The sequence below is a fragment of the Battus philenor genome, unplaced genomic scaffold (assembly GCF_028537555.1).
Source record: "Battus philenor isolate CCGP_79_NKW_IND1 unplaced genomic scaffold, ilBatPhil1.0.hap1 SCAF_9, whole genome shotgun sequence".
Classification (NCBI taxonomy): domain Eukaryota; kingdom Metazoa; phylum Arthropoda; class Insecta; order Lepidoptera; family Papilionidae; genus Battus; species Battus philenor.
The window spans coordinates 12,127,895-12,148,169 of record NW_027181759.1 but is presented as its reverse complement, the minus strand read 5'-3'; the positions used below and the strand labels follow the sequence as shown (position 1 = coordinate 12,148,169).

The 20,275-nt window shown below is 31.0% G+C and overlaps 2 protein-coding genes across 4 annotated transcripts; both read right to left on the bottom strand.

Moving 5' to 3' along the window:
* Positions 1–24: 24 nt before the first annotated feature.
* Positions 25–16,297, bottom strand: LOC137932013 (uncharacterized). 3 transcript variants are annotated; one of them, XM_068775559.1, is made up of 13 exons: positions 16,164–16,297; positions 14,241–14,379; positions 12,492–12,624; positions 11,046–11,156; positions 10,516–10,599; positions 8,890–8,987; positions 7,579–7,719; positions 6,669–6,767; positions 6,235–6,376; positions 5,681–5,903; positions 5,030–5,196; positions 4,217–4,389; positions 25–3,461 (listed from the first exon to the last, which is right to left on the bottom strand). In XM_068775559.1, exons 2-13 carry the CDS (start codon positions 14,361–14,363, stop codon positions 3,306–3,308), a joined length of 1,650 nt encoding a protein of 549 aa, XP_068631660.1. In that variant the 5' UTR covers positions 14,364–14,379; positions 16,164–16,297; the 3' UTR covers positions 25–3,305. The 3 variants fall into 3 exon arrangements, with proteins under 3 accessions (XP_068631660.1, XP_068631661.1, XP_068631659.1); XM_068775560.1 differs by lacking the exon at positions 16,164–16,297 and adding an exon at positions 15,722–15,754; XM_068775558.1 differs by lacking the exon at positions 16,164–16,297 and adding an exon at positions 14,884–15,384.
* Positions 16,298–16,570: 273 nt separating this feature from the next.
* LOC137932425 (uncharacterized) lies at positions 16,571–17,316 on the bottom strand. Its single transcript, XM_068776038.1, has 2 exons — positions 17,132–17,316; positions 16,571–17,055 (listed from the first exon to the last, which is right to left on the bottom strand). The coding sequence occupies exons 1-2, from the start codon at positions 17,218–17,220 to the stop codon at positions 16,749–16,751; spliced, it is 396 nt and encodes a 131-aa protein (XP_068632139.1). The 5' UTR covers positions 17,221–17,316; the 3' UTR covers positions 16,571–16,748.
* Between the last annotated feature and the right edge of the window lie 2,959 nt (positions 17,317–20,275).

Below are 20,275 nucleotides of genomic sequence, written 5' to 3'. Positions count from 1 at the left end.
ACTCCGTCATAAAAATCAGTGGCTTTATTTTTTAATCTCATTAATAAATAAGTTTCATACAAAAAGTTTACACTTAATACTTCCAAAGGTCTAATCACCTATTAGCATGCCTTAATTTAATAATACTTACTAATAACTACATACAAATATCAATAAGCTTACAATAAAACTGAAAAATCGGATTGTCTACATCGTGGAGGTGCAAATTAAAAATTAATTTATATATTATCCACCAGACACATCCAACAGAATTTTAAAAATTATTTTAATAGTTATCTAGATCCAAACAAACTTAGTATAAAAATTACGTATGTAAAAAAAATAGAATTTACCTAAAAATACATTGTGATGGACTTCCACTAAAGCAACGTTAGACTAAAATGTACAAGTTATATTTGAAGAATCGAAAATCATTCACCACAATGAACATGAGAAGCACCTTGTCAGAATTTATTCAGTACATCGAGACTCCTTACGTGTACACTGCTGGCACAAAATTCCTGCGCAATGTACAACTCTAGATGGCGCTATTAGACGTGTGCTACAAGGAGTCCTGACAAAAAAAGATACAAAACTATACGACGCTCCAAGTTACGTCTAAGTACAAAAATATAATTTGAAATCAATTTACACCTACATTAAAGCTGATAAAGTTAATATCGTGTGGTAGGGATTAGATTAGAAAAGCCTTCAATTAAAAACGAAGGCGCAGGAGTGATATGATGTCACCATATTTAGTAAATTATGTTTGTAAATCACGAATAAATAATAAAATTTCACGTAATAATAAAATAAATAATATAAACAATTGAACAGTTTTGTTTGAAAATGGCATTAGCTCAGAGAAAAGATAATGGCGTATGCAGTAGGCGTCTATTGGGTGACATGATAACTGACAACATTTTATCGCAAATGATGTAATTATATTGTCATGAAAAATATACTTAATTCATGTTAAGTACAATTTCACGAAGTTAATATTGTATATGATACATCATCATGTCATATATGATATTAAATATCTCGATATAATAGTCAAAATAATATGAGTACATTGCTTGTGGTGATGTAATTTAATCATTTTACTTGTTCAATAAATATCCCACAATAACGGTTGGTCTTCACGTCATATCACTCTCGCGCGAGTTGTGAGCAGCGTATTAACATAATTAATTGTTAACAGACCTTATCACACTTAAAGAATGTTCCGAATACAAACAGGTAAATATCCTAAAATCATTAACAAATACAAAAGAGAACAACAGGTAATGGTATAAATATCACAGTAACAATGATATTTACAATGTCATAGGTTTGATTGCATTGAAATAACTAACTATAGTGTTCCTCTTTGATTCTTTATCAATATTTAATCATGCTTGAAGGACAGTCGCCAATCCCAATTACTGTATAAAACATGGATATGATTCAATATATCGAAATACGCCATTATAAAAAATCAACTGACATTTGTATTAAATATTCTACAAACTGGCAGTATCTATTAGCAAGGAAAACACATAATTCATTAGTTTTTCATTTCCGGAAATTATTAAAACTTATTGGTCCATAATTTCAAACATCTCTCCCATTTTACTATTCAAAAACTTTTCACCAATCATTTCTTTCCAAAAAAAAAAAAAAAGATCAAGTGTATACATTTAAATAGATTTAGCAATTAATGATCGAGAAACATTATAGAGATTTTTCAAAATTCAGTCATTCTCTTATATATTTTGACCGCCATTACTTACAATCTATAGCGACATTCATTATACAATACAAAAACATGCTTCATATAACATGCAATGTTCATTATAAAATTTAACTTTTTAAATAATGCATTATTATCAAAGATCGAAATTTCAGATGCTTACTTAGCAATATATGAAGTGTTTATATAAAGAGTTTATTACGACTTTTGTATTGGAAAAATTACGACGGACGATAGCATCCGCAATGTACAAGAAATTTCTAAAGCTGTTACTTTTCTCAATATATCTCTTAGTTACTCAGAAATGCATTTTCTAAATTTTTATCAAAAAATTACTTCAGGTAATGTGTACTACTATTTTCTGATACTATTATTTAACTTCAGCGCTGAAATTTCAGCCTATAGATATTTAACAAAAACTTGGTAAATGTTATCGATTTTAAAATCAATATATGAATTGATTATTTTCATATTCCAAATATATTTTAGTAAAGTGGCCAGTCTTTTTTCAAGGAATCTGATATTAAAGAAACATATTAAGTACAACTGGCAATATATTTTGGCCGTTTTAAATTTACTCTCGCCGTTTTATTTTATCAATAACTCATTTCAATGCAATAAATACAACAAATAGAATAATAATTGGAATAACAAACAATTGAGTGTAAGGAGTAGACATGGTAGAAATACAAGTGACATTTACAATGCATTGAGTTGAAACAATATTTTCAAGTGAAATAAAAAGGAGCTTAAAAAAAATAAAATCTTTAAGAGTCGTAAATACTTGTTGAATAAAATTCATAATTTACAATAAATAAGGTGTAGTAATAGAAGTAAATCAAATATGTTTGGTGTGCACCTAAAACGGTGACTTCCCCAATTTATCATAATAAGGCCACCATGATTTACTACCAATAATTTGCTCTTCGTTTAACTTTTATTTAGATCCTTGGAAAGATAAAAGAAATAATTACATCTATGGATCTATTGATAAGTAATTGAATATCATTAAATAATAAATACCTTCAGATGTATATATTGATTACTTAGGATTTGGATTGGTATTTTAAAAAAAGTGATTTCATTGTTCTGTTTAAAAATTGGAAATGATTAAAATTTTAATATACATATATTTTTACCATGGTTTCCATTTTATTTCATTCCTACCATTCTTTTTCATTCCTCTGAACACATATTTTTTTAACACACATTGATACAGATAATTGCAACTTTATATATACATAGCAATTACGTTTTTTGACAAAATTAATTCATAATTCAAATTGTACAAATCACTTTCGCTTTTTACCATTACTTTAATCATTTTATACATATGTTATCTACTTAGTTGATAAACACTAAATTCTACCAACTGTTAGAGTATACAATAAAATAACTGTTAGAAAAAGTTCTTGATTAGTTAGACATTACAAAGCTGACGTCATGTTATGTGTCACAGTAACAGTTGTATGACGGACATCGGCAAATTCAATTGTCTTTCAATATGTACGATATGTCACTTATCTTTATATCATGTGTTAAGTATTTCTGTGTTCTTGATTACGTTCTCGTTACGGGGTAAGCAGTGACGTCACGAGTGTTCGGCCAGCAACGCGTCGAGCTGACTGTGCGCGTCGCTCTGTGCATTCTGTGCGTTCTGCGCTTGCTGGGCGGCGGCCAGTGACGTCACCACATGCTGAGGGATGTTAATCTGTATTGGAACTTGCATGTTCGCGCTTGTCGGAACCTGTTGGCAAAGTTGTTTATGTCTTATTTCTATGTACAATACTATTATTAAGTTCTAAGAAGTAGTAAACAGTTTGATTGCTACGCAGCGCCATCGCGCTTCCAGATTTTAAGTCCAGACAAGTTAGGCGGCGCTATTTAATTGAGAGTCTATCTATTCGCGTGGACATATATTGCTGCTAAAGCATCTTCGTAACAAAAGTGTCTTTTGAAGTATAAATAACGTTTTTAATCAGTTTTCTTTCCAAAAAAAAAACTTTTAATCAAAATCTACGAAATTAAACAGTTACAAAAGCATTTCTATGGTATTTTAATCTTGATCTTTTAAGTTTTTAAAATTTAAGGCAGCTATAAAAACAATCTTTTATATTTGGAATATATATGGATTTTGATGGAAAGCTGTGAAACAGTTAAGTAAGCTGTCTCACAGTAATATCAAAATTTATTATTTTTTATGTCAATGTTCTATACAATTCTATTATCATTTTACAAAACTAAGCAAGTGCTATAACAGGTTGTTTCTTTGTAGTGGTAGGGAATGAAGTTACATGGTACTTTTTTATAATAATAATTTACAATAAGTCAATTAAATTTGTACCTATGACATACTTTCTGTTTTTTTTTTTATTATTGTTGCTATATCATTAGGTAGTAGTTAGTACATCAATCATACTTTTAACCAGTCCTATTGGAAATCAATGGGCATTTATGTCCAGCAGTAGACATCTTGTGGCTATAATGATGATAATAACTCACATGAATGGTAATCTCAGGCATGATAGTATTGTTGGTATTGGTGTTGGAGGCATTGGCAGTTGTGCTGTTGGCCGCGTTCTTCAGATCGGCATGCTCCCCGTTCGCCTCATCACGTGCTCGCTTGCTCTCGTGTGAGCGAGCGTGCTTTCGTAGATGGTCTTTTCGGTAGAAACCTGAAATACCATTATTAAGTACATATTTTTTATACATTAGATACTAATCTGTAATGGTCAGCTTTAAATTAAGCTTATGTTAGTTCATAATATGCCACCTACTGAGAAGAACTAACTGCAAAAGCTGTGGTTTGTATTCTTTTTTATTATTGTATTTTTCTTTTTTACTTAAAATTAAAAGACTTCATTTCCAAACAAACTCTATCCTAAAACATACTCCGTAATAGAGTAATTTACCATTTTGTCACCATTGATGAATATCACTTTCTGTCTTAAATTTCGGAGGATTTTTATGTAATTAAGTTTAACTTGTAAGTCTTTCTTAAGTAATAGAAATTTGTTTGTTAAAATGAATGATCTGTATCACAGATATTAGGATGATTACTACTATTTTTCTTTAACCATGTTTTGTTACATAAAATAAATTATTTGCCAAAGTAATGTAGCATGGATGCAACTATATGTATGTGTGCATATGAGATTGTATTAATACATGGCAATGTATAAGCCCGTTCATGTGAGTTTGAATAAGAAAGTGTATAGTTGAGGGAGAAAAGAGAGTAAGATTAAATTATAATATATAAGTATTCAATTATATTATAGGCAGACAGAGAAGTGGTGGTAAAGTCGTTCATGTAACCTTTGCCGCACTCGCCGCAGAGCTCGGTCTTGACGCCGGAGTGTATGACGGTGTGCAGGTTAAGGTGCTCGCGGCGTTTGAAGCCCTTACGGCACACGCCGCACACGTACGGCCGCTCAGGGTTATGGCCCAGCTTATGCCGCTCCAGGTGTTCTTTGCGCTTCAACCTGTGCACCGAAGGTATAATCCAATAATACCAACTGACGTTCAGCCTTCTCTTGCACACTCAAATACTGACCAAGAAAAAGTCAATTGTAACCTTATATCGATAATTGACGGATTACAAGCTGAAGTTGACTATTAGTCAATGTAAAATAATTATAAGCAATCTAGAATCTGTTAATTTCGTCTACTTTTGTTATAATATGGGTAAGGGAAAATTTAAGCAAATTTCGTCTAAACAAATTTGAAATAAAAAGCTTCATTGACAACCCATACGACAAGCTTGGCGAGTAGTAATACATACCCACCATGTTATGGCTTAAGAAAAGCCTTTTGTCCGGCAATGATAGCCTTACGCCTGAAATGATGATGGGAGAATTTTCTAATTTGGATCAGTTAAAACTATCACTGATTTACTTGTTTTAATTTGTGATGGTTGGTTTACCAAACAACTTCGTATAGGATTAGGTTAACGATTTTGTAACTCACCCAGCTCCGCATATGCCGCAAATGAATCGCCTCTCAATCTTATGTACAATAAGATGCATCTCAAGCTGCTCCTTGGCGGGATATGCCATCTGACACTCAGGGCAACAGTAGATGGCTGTACCATCAGAAGCTGTGGCTATGATCACTTGTCCGGGCTTTGGGCGAGCAGGCTTCGGCGGTTTCTTCTTGTACTTCTTCTTCTTTTTGATTCTCAAGACGCCATCTGTAGTTAAGTATTTAATCCATGAACTTTAAAACAACATTCCCATAAAGGGGGTTCGAGTTGTTTATACAATCCCCTTAAAATTTAGAATAAAACTATCAACAACCTTTTTGAGATGTAACTTGAACTAATATCTAGGATCTACAAGTTTCGTTTTTTTTATAACATGTAAGAAAAGACAACAACCAAAATGCTTTGGCTATTTTAATAACATGCAGTCAACTAAGTAAATTTATTTCTTGTCTCAGCGAGCTGGGGTACCATTTATACATTTGAAATGTTTACTACTTTTACTTAAATGGATTACTTTAGTCATTGATTGCAAGCTCACCATCATCTAACACCGCTTCGGCAACGGTCCGGGTTTTGTCTTCGGGAGTGGGACTTGCTATTACTTCAGGATCCTTCTTGATCTCCTGGGTAGGATTCAGTCTTAGAAACTGCTGAAGAGAAACAGGCAAAGCCTGTGTTTGCTGAAACAACATGTTAATCAAAGCTGTATACATTGTTGAGAGAGTCATAATTACATATCCAGGAATACAATTAAATAGAAATGTATAACCAAATAAATTATTCGAATTTCTCTATAGTAAAACTTACAAATATACATGTATACTTATTCCTTGTGGTATTTAATTGAATAAATTTAACCATAAGACTACAACTTTAACAATTTAATTTTTCTTTTTCTATTTCATAAAAAACAGAGTGGAAAGATGCATATATGTTGCATGTATATAAGAATCAAAGTTCAACTATACATACCTGCGGGGGCAATGTGTTTAGATACTTGACAAGCTCTTGCGAGTTATTGCTAAGCTGCCACGACACTCCCTCACTCGTCTCGGTACCTTGAGAGCTCTCCTGAAAAATAAAGGATATATTGTGGTAACTGTTTAAAAGAATTTTATTTGATATAAATTAGCTTGTAGCGAAATACAGTACCGAGACACACTGAAAATCTGTTGTTTAATTTTTGAGTACTATATTTCTTAGACAATAAATTTAACATTTTGTTCATTTGCCTATATTCATTATTTTAATTTGTTAGCATTTTCTTTAAATAACAAAAGGTTTTAATATAAATGATTGCAATGTTTATTATGTTTCTCAAAACAATCAGAAAATACAAGGAGATTAATTACAGATGTAAAAGCTTTAAAGGAGTGAATGTGAATGCATAGTGCATAATTCTGCCAGTAGCACATTTGGCAGCAAAAAGCTTGAATAGTGTGCGACTTTGTGACGTGAAATATATTACATTAATTTATTATTTCTATTTAAAAGCACACAGGCCAGTATCTTCTGGCAGTACAATATACAGAGACAGATATTAACGGATCAGTAATTTTACATGCAGTAATTCTAGTTTCGACAGTGCTTTTTCTTACTACATTATCTATATGTCATTTATTATTTCTGAAATCATTGATTTTAATGTAGGGTATACCATACAATAATTAACTGCAAATGAGCTATACATTCGCCCTTTAATGAATTTACACGTATAACCCATGACCCTGTATACATAGAAACTATTATGAAATTTTATCATGTTGAGGGTAAGAATTGAAACATCAAAATTCAAGTGAATGCACATAATTCTGTTTGCAGAAAAGCATACTTCTTTTTATAAGGTACTTCCTAGTCATTTTGTTTAAGAAAAGACACTAACGTCATCATTCATATTGTCAACGCACTCCTCCTTGATTACGATGTCGATTGTGTTTTGATCGTCACTGCACGTGTTGTTGTTCAGCGTCTTGCGCTCGTCCGGGTTTCTGATCACTATCTGATGGTTTTGCGTCACAAACACCTGTCGACAAATAATGCTTTTGTTACATCTAAATATACACATAAACTTCATTAACTACAATTGTAAATCACAGTCACAACTTTAACCCATGGTTTATTAGTAGGCTAGTGCCTACTTATAATCAACCTGTGCTGCTATTGCTATTTACTATTATATAATAAAATGTAATAAGCATAATAAAAAACGACATATCACACTGACTCTTACAAAAACACTGTAAATGTGGAAGTCTTTCTTGGTAATTGTCATAAATAAATACAATTTTATATCAAATAATATTAGCCTACTTTAAATATCATTTCCAACATACATATTTCTTTATTATTGATGTTTAATTGTGGAAAAAATGATAGCAAAAGTACAAGTTTGAATAAACTCTGTATGTACAGATTGCTTTTTTAATCATAACCATCTTTGCTATAAAAAGTAACAACTAAAAACATGAGCAGCAGTAACCTAGTTGTTATAGATTGTAGATTTCAACTTTAGTTTGCAGTTCCCATAGAAAAGCATATGTTTAATAATATAAAATTATCACTTTTCATAAACAATGAAAGAAATTATTGATAAAAAACTATAATATTGTAGAACCTAAACCTGGAAAAATATTTTACATCCACAAATCTGATCTCGATGGGTGTGGGGCAGTACAGGACCGGTCATTGTGGAGGTCTTTGAAATAGGCCTTTGCCTGTTGCGCATCTGTCATTTAACATGGTGATTATAGATATACAGGGGCATTGGAACAGACGATGGCCTGTACCATATATAATATCATAGTAGTGCTATGTAGCAATGTAGAAAAATTGTTGAAACTACAATAAAACGAAATAAGACTTTAGAAAATTGTAAACCAAATAAAATATTATAGTATATAATATAAGTATAAATAAAATTGTACAACAAAACAAAATAAAAACTTAAAACTAAGGAATAAGGTGACCGAAGAAAAGAATTGGAAAAGAGGAAAAAGGCATGAAAGGGGAAGACAGACAAAATGTGGAAAGTATAAAAAGGATGAAAGAACTTAAGATGAATGTGAAAATAACGTGAAAAAAATATTAAATGAAAAGATATGATACTGTCCTTCCACAAGATAGAACCGAGAGGCCTCTAATAGCGGGGGCCATAAAAAAATGTCATAGCAGTATAGCAACTAAAATAACATACCTGATGCTGGATATTTTGTGGCATCTGTTCCTTCTCCTGTGTTTGTGTGGGTTGCACCAGCTGCATCTCCTGCGGCAAAGCAGCGAGCACCTGTAGACCTACCGGATAGAAAGATTTTATTAATATAACACATTGGATATCCCAAGGCATTCTTATTATTTACAATAAGTGAATATTTATAACGAAAAAAAAATTAAAGTAATTAACCTGTCTTTTCTACAGCAATGTATTTCTGTCCATGTTTGTTGTTGTATGTCTGTGTTTAATGTTTTGGAGTGAAAGAGACCACATAAATGTAAACGCATAAAAAATTTCAAAATTCTCATGTAGGAGAGAAGTATGTATACATGTTTATAACTTCGTAAATTATATTCTAGTTTGATTGAAATTTTCATATAAGACACACAAAAATAAGACAAGTTAAAAGTCGCACTAAAACAGGTTAATGTGTTTAGTTATCATTACATTGACCATTTATATATTCAATGGTTTAATACCACAAAATCTTTACTAGCTCAATTTGCCTCCAGTACTTCTATACAAAATCAACATTAACTCACTTATAAACAATGGTAATATTAATTATAAATGCACCTAACTATACCCTATAAAAATCAAATATCCCTCTACCTACTAACACAACATATTTAAAAACAATCCTCCTTAATTTTACTGCTAGATGTATCAGTAATATGACAAGTTTATGGTATTTTGCTATGCGAGAAAGGTATACATTAAACGGTGTAGTGATGTTAGTAACAGGTGAACAAAACAAAAAACATATAAGAGTTAAAAAACATTGCTTTAATAAGATAAAGGTGTTCACCTGATCTTAACCTCATTGTACCTGAACATGCAAATTTCACTGATATTTATGTAAACAAACTATTTAAAAAAAATACATTATAGCTTTAAATACTATATAATTACAAACGATTAATATGTAAGCCCTATTTTTTTTTAAAACATTCATGGCAACATTTATAAAATGTACATAAAAGTGTAAATTTGGTACTGATATTGTTTAATTATTTTATAATTACTCAATATTTTGATGTAGATCAAATTTTAACTCTTGTTTATCTTAGCTAAAATCAGTTCAAAAACTAAGATTCAATTCTCACTAAAATTAATCTTTGTATATTAATTTTCACTTTTTAAGAAAATGTTATTATACATCTAAAAGCTGAAATTAAAAAACTTGCTAATAACTATGCTAATACATAAGCAGTATTTTTTATTATTGTCCATCTTTACATGTCATTTCATACTTTTTTTTACATTAACTTGTTTTTCTTTTCATATTTATTTGAATACTCTTTTAAGTTTGCAATTTATATGTGAACAACAGCTTAGCCTGTGACTGCAATAATAAACATCTCACATAACAGCAACATAAATAGTAAAATAATTTAAATTCATTGCTTATTCATATTGGATATTAAGACATTGCACCAATATGAGGCAAGTTTTTGAACCTCTTAAAAATATTACTTCAGTATGTATAGAAGTACATATGAAAATGAAAATATTGTATTGTAATATTAGAGATTGTTTGATCTTAAAAATCCTATTTTACATAGCTTCTGTAAATATCTTAATTTAATTAATATTTTTTATATTTACCTTCAGGCAAGGAATTCCCCAGTAACTGCAGGCTCCCATTTTCATTTGCTTCCGGAGAATATGCAACCGTAAGCACTGCCCCACCTAAAATAATCAGGTTTATATTATTTGTAGTTTTCAATAATTGTATGAACTCATGCAGTTTATACATGAAAGGATTTAAATTTTTGTATCCATAATAAGTACATGTTTTACTGGTATGCATTAAAATATACATATTTTACGCTGCTGTTGTTACAATCTAGTTATCATTACTTTATATATAAAAAAATATAATTGATGAATCAATGGAGTGATTTGATTTTGGTTTTAAAAAACCGCCTTTGATTCCTTCAAGGTACAAATTCCTTGTGAATCAAAAACATCAAAAAGAATTCTACGCCGAGGACGTTTTGTCGCATGGCTGAAAAGTTTAATTTTACCTGAAATTTAGTGGTGGCCCGGCCCAGAATATAATTTCGGTTGATGGATTATTTCATAGATGGCAACACCTACATTTAATAGATTTGAGTGTGAAGTAACCTATTTACCTTGTTGAAAACCTTGTATGGGTATTTGCATCTGATACTTGGGCTGCTGTTGAGGCTGCAGAGTCAAATTCGGCGTAAGGACTTGAATCTGTACAGTTGGCTGGGGATCACCTAAAATAAAAACTTACTTCAATGTAAATTTAAACACAAACTTAAATTTAAAAATTATAAAACATTCAAGAACTTATTTTCCACGTTGACCCTGATATATGAAAGAGAAATACCGGCAATGTTCTAAAATTAAAACATTCAATGTCATTAATAAACAAATGCTCGGAATAATTAATTCAATTTGAATAAAACATCCATTAATGAAGAGATAAAGACAAAGAGACTTGATTTGGCCATCAAATATTATTACTCATTTTTATAATACTTGATTTGTTTTATTAATGTCATTAATCAACATTATTAGAACATTATTTGCGACATTAATTAATTAAACCACTCAGTATTTAAGATGAATTATAATCAATGTCGTCAAATTGATGAATTTTATGGTGAAGGGCAAAGCTTCATTAAGTGGTCAAGGTCGCCCAGGGTTTGGCATGGTTCTACTTAAACGTGAAAATTTGGGGAAATACGAAAATTAACTATAATTTCAGCTTGACGATCTTTCAACGTAGGCAGATAATATTTAAAGAAGCTCAGCAGCTGTCACTTGTAAAAACTTGCATATTCCATAATCAGTATTAGTCTAAACTTGCTAATCGAAAATATTTTGTGAAGACTTGTGAAGCGAAAATATTTTGTCGAATCTTGCAAACGGAAAATTTTTGGTAGATTTTGGGAAAATAGTAGAAATGTAAATACAGGGGGTAATTTCGAAAGTGATCTTTAAGAATAAATCTTGGAACTTCTTATATAGAGATAGCCAGTGGTAGATTATTATTAAAGCAATGACATGTCCTTCAATCTGAATGGTATAATGCCTATATGGTTAGGGCCTATACCTTCTCTGTGAAAGGAAAACTTAAAGAACATGTTAGTTAAGAAATACCTGCAGAAGTTTTCAGTACAGCAGATTGTAAAAGTGTTTTAACATATTATATGCCATACAACCCAAGAGTTAGCCTAAGGTACTACCCCATTTGCACCAAGCCAAAATAAATAATACTTTTAAATTGAGATTCACATTCTAAAGCATATAAATTTGGTTATTTAGATGTAAAATAAAAAAATGTGACTTTTACCATCTAGTTTTAGCAATACATAGCATACACAAACAGCCTAAAACCTAAGTATTTCTTATGTTTGAAAACCACACCATCCACAGTTAGACAAAATCCCCAGTTCACTTTCAGGTTTGTTTTTGATAGTCGCAATGTGATGTGTTGGAAATGTTTCTGATGAACCTTATATGTGGTTTATTGGTGACCCCATGGGTTTTTAGAAATATTTTTCACAAGGTGTTCAACATGTTATTATTAGAATCTATCTACTTACCAGGCTTAGCGCCAGGCAATGCTATTGGAACAGAGATGAGTTGTGGTGTGTTTTGCAGCGTAGTTCCGCCATCCAGAGTACGTACATATTGCATGCCTTCAGGCAGACTCACACCTCCAACCATTCCCACAACCTGAATTGAATAAAAAAATACTTTAATTATTGGACCCAATTTTATGTTTTTTAAATTTTAAATTTTCAAACTTGTTAAAACTTAAATATGTTCCTTATTTATCACTAATCTAACCATTCTAATTAAGAACATAATGCTAATGAAATTTATTTGCATCATTAATATTCTGTCACTAAATACATAAATAACTATTAATGATAATATAGATCAGTAATTAACAATTAGTTTATAAGGTTTAAAATATGCAATAAAAGTTATAGGAAAATTAAATAAAACAGTGATTCATTCCATTCTCAATTAAAAAACATTATTGTAAAATTTTGTGTTCACTTGAAAATATTTCAGAAATTTTCACACACAATCACTGGATGAAGGTTTTGCTGGTTGGACAAATTGTTAATGAACTACAAAACCTAGCTCAGCTGTTATGTCTAATGTTTAAAAAGTAAAAACTACCTTATTTATCTTAGATATAAATCATATATATAATATATTATGTTATAGCATACATTAAATTACTATTTATTTATCTATTTTGTTTAATATTCTTTTTTGTACACACTGAGATACATTTCAATTGTTTCATAATAAACAAAAAGATACAATCACACTAGGCAATCTCTTACAGACAACCAGAGTTTGGAAAAGAATAAATAATGGGTAGTTAATGTGCACAAAACATACATACATATATACAAACATACATATGTACATAACTTATAATAAATAAGGTATCTTATATCTGATTTGGATTACAATGATTTAGTTAGTGTTAACTACTTTGTTTTACTAAGTACTTACAGAATCTTATAAATAGAAACTTTTCCTTAAAGGTGCAATAGATTGTTAAAAAAAATTAATACAACTTTGAGTCATTGGTATACCATTGCATGCAAGTGCAATGTAAAAGTGAAAGTAGCATTTGCAACAACAGTCTTATTGTATATATCACATATAGCTATCTAATGCTCGTGTAATCTTATTATATATACTGGATTTCTCTTAAAAATTACTCTGTCTGGTAGCAAATTATCAAAAGTTATTACAGTTATTAAAATTGGCAGACCTATGGTGATTTTTGATATTTATAATTTATGTATAAATACAGGCTTATTGATTATAGGTGTTAAAACATAAAGAAGTGAATGTATAGCTCATTTCTGTGCAAATATCTCTAAAGCTTTTTCATTGTTTTTATAAAATAAGTTAAGACAAAAGTAACAAGATATTGTTTTTGTGCTAAACATATTCTGATGTTGAAATGATTTTAAATTTAGACATAAGAGACCTTTTGTTGGCTGTCTATTTCAATTTTTTTATCTAATTTAGTAGCAGTTAATAATTAAAAATCAAGTTAATTGGAACATTATATCATCATATGGGTCACAACACTTCCAATAAATCCACAGATCCAAATAAGCCTCCTCAATAGATTTCCTAGATGATCAGTTGGAAGCAGCCGAAATACAGTGTCTTCCAACAAATATACAACAATTTTATTTAAAACTTACAAATTCAAATGACTGATAGTTAATTCCAATCACTTATGCTTATATGTGAATTGACAAATATATACAAAATTTTATGAATTAATAAGCTCTAGGTTTTAGGCTTACTTGAGATAGTGAAGTCCCATTATTAGATACATTTTGCTGTAACTTGGCGACTGGAAGCTGGCCTCCAGTAGTAACAAAATGAGTTCCAGTGCCACCCACTGCTGAGAATGCAGTGAAATTCATCTCCGAGTCGTCTTCACTGTGAAAGCAAATTCAGTAGATAAGATTAAATAATAAGAACAAATTTATTTATGAAAACTAAAGGTTATTTGCTATAGGTTGATACCAGTATAGAAATAAATTTTAATAAAATACAAATCTTAAGTGGATAGGGCAGACGTAAACACTTCAGTATATATCTAAAAAGATAATATCTTTGTAATACATAAGATTATAAACTAAGAATAATTGGAAAATATTTTCAAGTATTACTGTGTAAAAACAAAGAAGTTGCAATTCTACAGTGCATAAATAGGAAACTTGCTTGACTGCTTTTCCTTTCCAAAATTCTAGTGTGTATTACACAATTACTCATGTCTGCAATCAAGTGTAGTTACTGTGCATATCATTCTATATTTTAATGTAACTATTTCAATGTTATAATAAAGCAAAAAGTATATTAAATACATTTATTTCTTAAAAGTTATTGATTAGTGTTATAGCTAAAATATATCTTGGAGCATAAAAAACATTATCCCCATACCAAGAGGCATCCTCTCTTGTGGGCATCTTCTGCATATCACACATATCTCACCCTCCACTTCGCGGCCGCCGAAGCGGGAGAAAAATAAAATTAAAAGCACTGTCCCACTTGCGCCATTAAGCAGAGCGCGTATCCCCACGACCCGCCTTGCCACCACCCTGCGCCGCTAGGGACTACAGGGAACCAGATGGTAGGGCACATACCACTTTTGACCACAGCTCACACAACAACACTAAAATGATTTTAAACAACGTCGAGAGGCGAAAGATGGTGGCAAACAACTACTAATGAGAAAGTGGGTTAAAGAAAGTTTTTTATGCCGGCTTGATAGTCGACTGGCAAGTCAGTTATACACACTAGCGGACCATTTGACTGTATGTATGTATGCGCATGGAGCTCTAATATGCTCCTCACTTTCTCTTTGCTGTACTTTCACAAGATTCACGTTGAGGTGTGGTTGTGGTTCAGTTAACATAGGAAGTTCCATCATTGAGTAATCCCCTTGTTTAACTTGTGGGACATTGTTATTGGCTCTGTTTTTATTTGTCAGTTTTATTGTGGCTATTTGAATGAATAATATATTTTTTTCCTTAATAATCTGCATGCTATTATAATGTAGTGTTTCTCTATCAAGAAACTTCAGTCATTTAATAGGTCAAGTGAAAGGATTATAAGAGTGGGTCAATGGAATCTACATTCCTAAAGCAAGATGTTTAAAAATTACACATGTTAGTCAATTATTAATATGTTTAAAAATATTATACACCTATAAATATAGTAATATAACAAAAAGAGTGACGATAAAATTAAAATAAATAAGAGAACAAAGACATCCTACACGTGTAGCTGCAATATTTCCTGGAATTTCAGTTACGCAATAACAGGCAAATAAAGTAGTAAATAGTACGAATTTTAATTCATAAGTTTATGTCCGAGATCCATATGATCGTAGGCGGAACCAGACAGAGAACGAAGGTTGTTCACCCCTACCAGTTTCTTTTGCCAGCGTCCATCACGCGCGGCGCTACGCATCCCCACCAAGATGCGGGATCCCCTCCATATACTTTCGATACGACACCAAATCACTCCCGCTCCCGACTCCTTCCTCCACCGACAGGGAAATCGCGAGAGGAGGGGTTGTGCGGCCCTCGCGCGCGGCACTCTCGCCACAGCGTTCAGGGACAGCCACGCGCCCGTCTAACGGTACAACAAAGTACCGCTACCGAAATAAGGTCACGGATATTCCCATACAATGAACTTAAGTAAATTAAAATACTTACCTCCGATACAATTTTTCTGCGACACGTGTATTTAAGAATTTTAAAAATTAATTCTAAGAGTTGCACATTGTGTAGATCACGAGTCGTAAACAACTAAGTTCCTTCACTTTACTACAAATGAAATCCGCCATTACTGTTTTGACGTTTAGAAAATATATCACCAGGTGGCGCATGACTTCATTATTGGCGTAGTTTCCAAATTGCTTATTGTTATTTACATATTGGTTTTAATAACATTTTGATGATTAATGAGGATATTTGATATGTTATTAATATTTTAAACGAAATATAATTAACATTTCTTTTAGATTATTAGGAAACTACAGTTTTTTGTCGCTTGCTTCATTTTAAAATAATTTCGTACAAAAAGCACTACACAGAAATAAAACAAAACTACGTGCAAATATTAGTAATATTTTAATTTTTGCATGGGGGTGAAAAATCAACATTAACAATGAACCACATTGATTGAATATATGAAAATACCAAGAAAACAACAAGGTTTATTAATTTAATAATTTTACAAACTAGTAGGTAAATAATACAGGTACGAAACTTAAATTAAACATGCCTACCCTAAAACTGTCAAAAAGGAAATTGCTGTCCTGTTCGTTGGATTCTTTCCAAATGCAGCTCAAATAACAACTTATTTTCATAATAATATCTGCTTTGTGATGAAGAAACTCCAGGATCGTAACTGGGTCTCCTATCCGAATTTTGGATAGCGGGTTGATTTGAAATTCCATTTTCTTCTGTATTTAGTCCATTAATGTGTGTGTGTTCTGGAGATTGTGGATTAGGCGGGCTTGTGAGGTTGTTATTTATGTGTAAGTTGTTTATCCTTTTGGATAATGGCATGAACTCACACGCGTCATCTTCACGAGATCTTTTTCTGAAACCACAGATGTAAGTCATCAAAATACAAACAAAAGTAAATAATACAATGCTATGAAGTATACAGTTGATACCTATTTTCCGTCATGGTTCTGAATATACAATCCCCATTGCCCTGAAAGTAACTATTCCAATTGTGGGTGGAATTTCTCCCAAAGGTCATCTGCACGTATTAATATGCTGTTACTACAATTTATGAAAATTAGTATCACTAATTTTAGTAGGCTATAACAGCAAAACGAACAGAATGACAGTTCAACTTGACATAGACATGCAGACAGCTGTTTATAATTTAATGGCAATTGGCATGTAAGTGACTATAGAATCTATTTTTCAATGGATTCAAAATAAATTAAAACAGTTTTTTAAAATAGCTTAAATTTGAAATTATTTTAACCAAAACGCAATAAAAAAAGTTTTTAATCGAAAAGATGTTATAGTTTCTTAATACTAGCTAGATGGCGCTATAACAAAATGTATTCCACGATAAATATTTTAGTAATTAAAGTCAAAATTTTAATCAACAGATTGCGCTGAACATTTATGCTTAATCTCGTATTATTTTACCATTTACTTGTAAAAACAATCATATTGAGTTTTAATTATATATTGTCGTTTTAGTTACATACAGATACTTTTCGACAGTATTTAATTAATTACAATATGTTATAATTAATAAAATATAATCAAAAATTCTTCCCGGTATTTTTAGAATTCCAGTAGAACTTTATTTTAGAAACCCAGAATAGGAAAATTATGGAATAATAATTAACGGAGCAAATTTATACCACCTTGGATTTGCTGATTGTAATCTCCAACAACCCAAGTCTGCAGAATATGCTTATACAGTTAAGGACGTAAATTAGTAAAGTAAGATTTCCAATGAACATCTTAAAAACTTAACTGATGGCTCTAAATCAATTGTCGCAATACACACCAACACCATAAAGTACGTAGAAGAATATATATACCTCAGCCAAACAATCTCCCCAGCGCAATTTACTACTAAAGAATTAACTACTCTTGGAGAAGATATTATTTAATAAAAGAAAGCCTAAAGAACTAACGATACCGCCTAAAATAAAAAGATACGCGTATTACTTATATGTCCTTCTTGTTACTATATATAGTTGTCAAAAATAACCACTATCAAATCAAAATATCTAAAAATTTGAAGTATGTCTTCACAATATGGAGAGAAGTATTCTGCACTTGAAGAAAAAAAATAGAGTTAGCCTCTAGTTGTTAAGGAAAAAACAAAAATGACAAATGAAACAGACGCAATAAAATGAGCTGGACATACAATAAAATGCATAAAGAGAAGTGGGCCAAAGATGTAATAGAATGGTTCCCGAGAGAAAGTGAACGCAAGGAACCCAACATGCAGATGGGAAGATGATCTGGAAGCAACGGCAGGTGGAACATAGATGAGGAAAGCGCATGACCGTGAGCTGTCGAAATATCTGGGGGACGTCAATGCGTATTACATGCGTAATAATGTTAATTTTACTGTAGCAATTGTTTGTTAATAAAGACGTTGTTGTTCTATTGTATCGTAATTTATTGTAGATAATTATTAAATTAATATAAATGTTTTGAACACTGATTTAATTAATCCTTTATTCAATTTAATAATTTATTATATAGTTTGAAATTATATATTTTAATAATTTCGGGACTGACATGACAAAAGTCACAATTTTTTTTTTAATATTGTAAATCTTTCTCGAAATTTGACAGAATTAGTAATAAAAACAGATTATTTAAATTATCTACGTTTTGTATAGAGTCGACGTTTGAATTGATAGAATTCCTCCAATAAGAGTTTAAATATTTGAATTCAGTATAAGCACAGATATAGTATATCACATCAGAAAAAATATACTAAAGATGTGACAGTCATAAATAAATATTTTAATTATGGAACTCGATATTTGCAGATGCAAAGGAATCTTGGAAATTGAAATATATAGATTTTTTATTTTGTTTCAGTGCTTTAGACAAATAAATAAATACTTACTTTTAGATCTTATTTCTATTTATATTGTTCTATTAATTATATGTTTTCAGTGTTAATTTTATGATTATCGATATAGTTTTTAATGTATTACCGTTATGATTTTCATTTACAAGATAAAGATGCGAAGGCAGGTACAGAAAGGTAATTAATCAATTTTCATATTACATAGATTTTAAACTATGTTTCCGTTACCATCTGTTCCGCCACAATTACTTAAAAAAAAAGAATTTTATGAAACGTAATAGAAAACGATAATTAACATAAAAAGTTTTCTAAAGGCTTCGGAACGCGGAAGATTAAAATTAAACTTCATTAGCATTTTATTAGAAATCTTACACGCTGGCTGTCTATATAAAAAAGTGAAAATAAACATAGCTCTATGCTCTCTTTAATACATTTTATGTTGCTTTTGCTTTTGGAATAATCAATATATGTAAGAGGTTTCCACCTAAGTACTGACTCATCGTGTTATCTCTAGACCTATAAGGCTTAAAGACTTGAAATTTGGTAGGAATATCCCTTTCGCCGAGTAAAAGTCAGGTAAGAACCGGATTTTACGAAATTTCATCCACAAGGTTGTAAGGAGTTGTGGTTCATTAACAAAATGCATACTTTCATAGTTGTAAAATTTGGCCAGATTATTTTTTGGTATAATAAAAATTACGAAAAATGCATTTTATGATGTTGCACTAACAAAAGACAGTGCGGGCGGTTGACACCTAATTCTCTATAAAGTAGAGAAGGCAAAGAGGTTTACACTTATTTATAAACTCATTTCTTATGCGTTTACTTGTATGGCCGCTTCGCTTGGAAATGCGTTGAGTCGATTTCTGGCCAAACATGGCTCGCAAGGAGATATGCAGTCCTCTTTTTATGGTAAACGAGAACAACCATAAGGTTCTGTTTGCAATCGGACGCGATGTAGCCGAGTTGTATTCAGTTTTCGCTCCTATTTCAATATTAATGGCCGGAATTTTAAAATGCGTAAAAATATACTTTATACTTTGAATTAAAAAAAAAAAATAAACGTAAATTCTGCATAATGGTAATAGTTGTGTATTAGTTTATTATGTACCAATGTAAATCAATCCTATTACACAATTATTTATCGTCTAAATTAAAAAAAATGAATAAATAAAATACTGTGTTTTTTCCAAATAGCTGTCGTATATTGTACGAAAATATTTTTATTACTTAT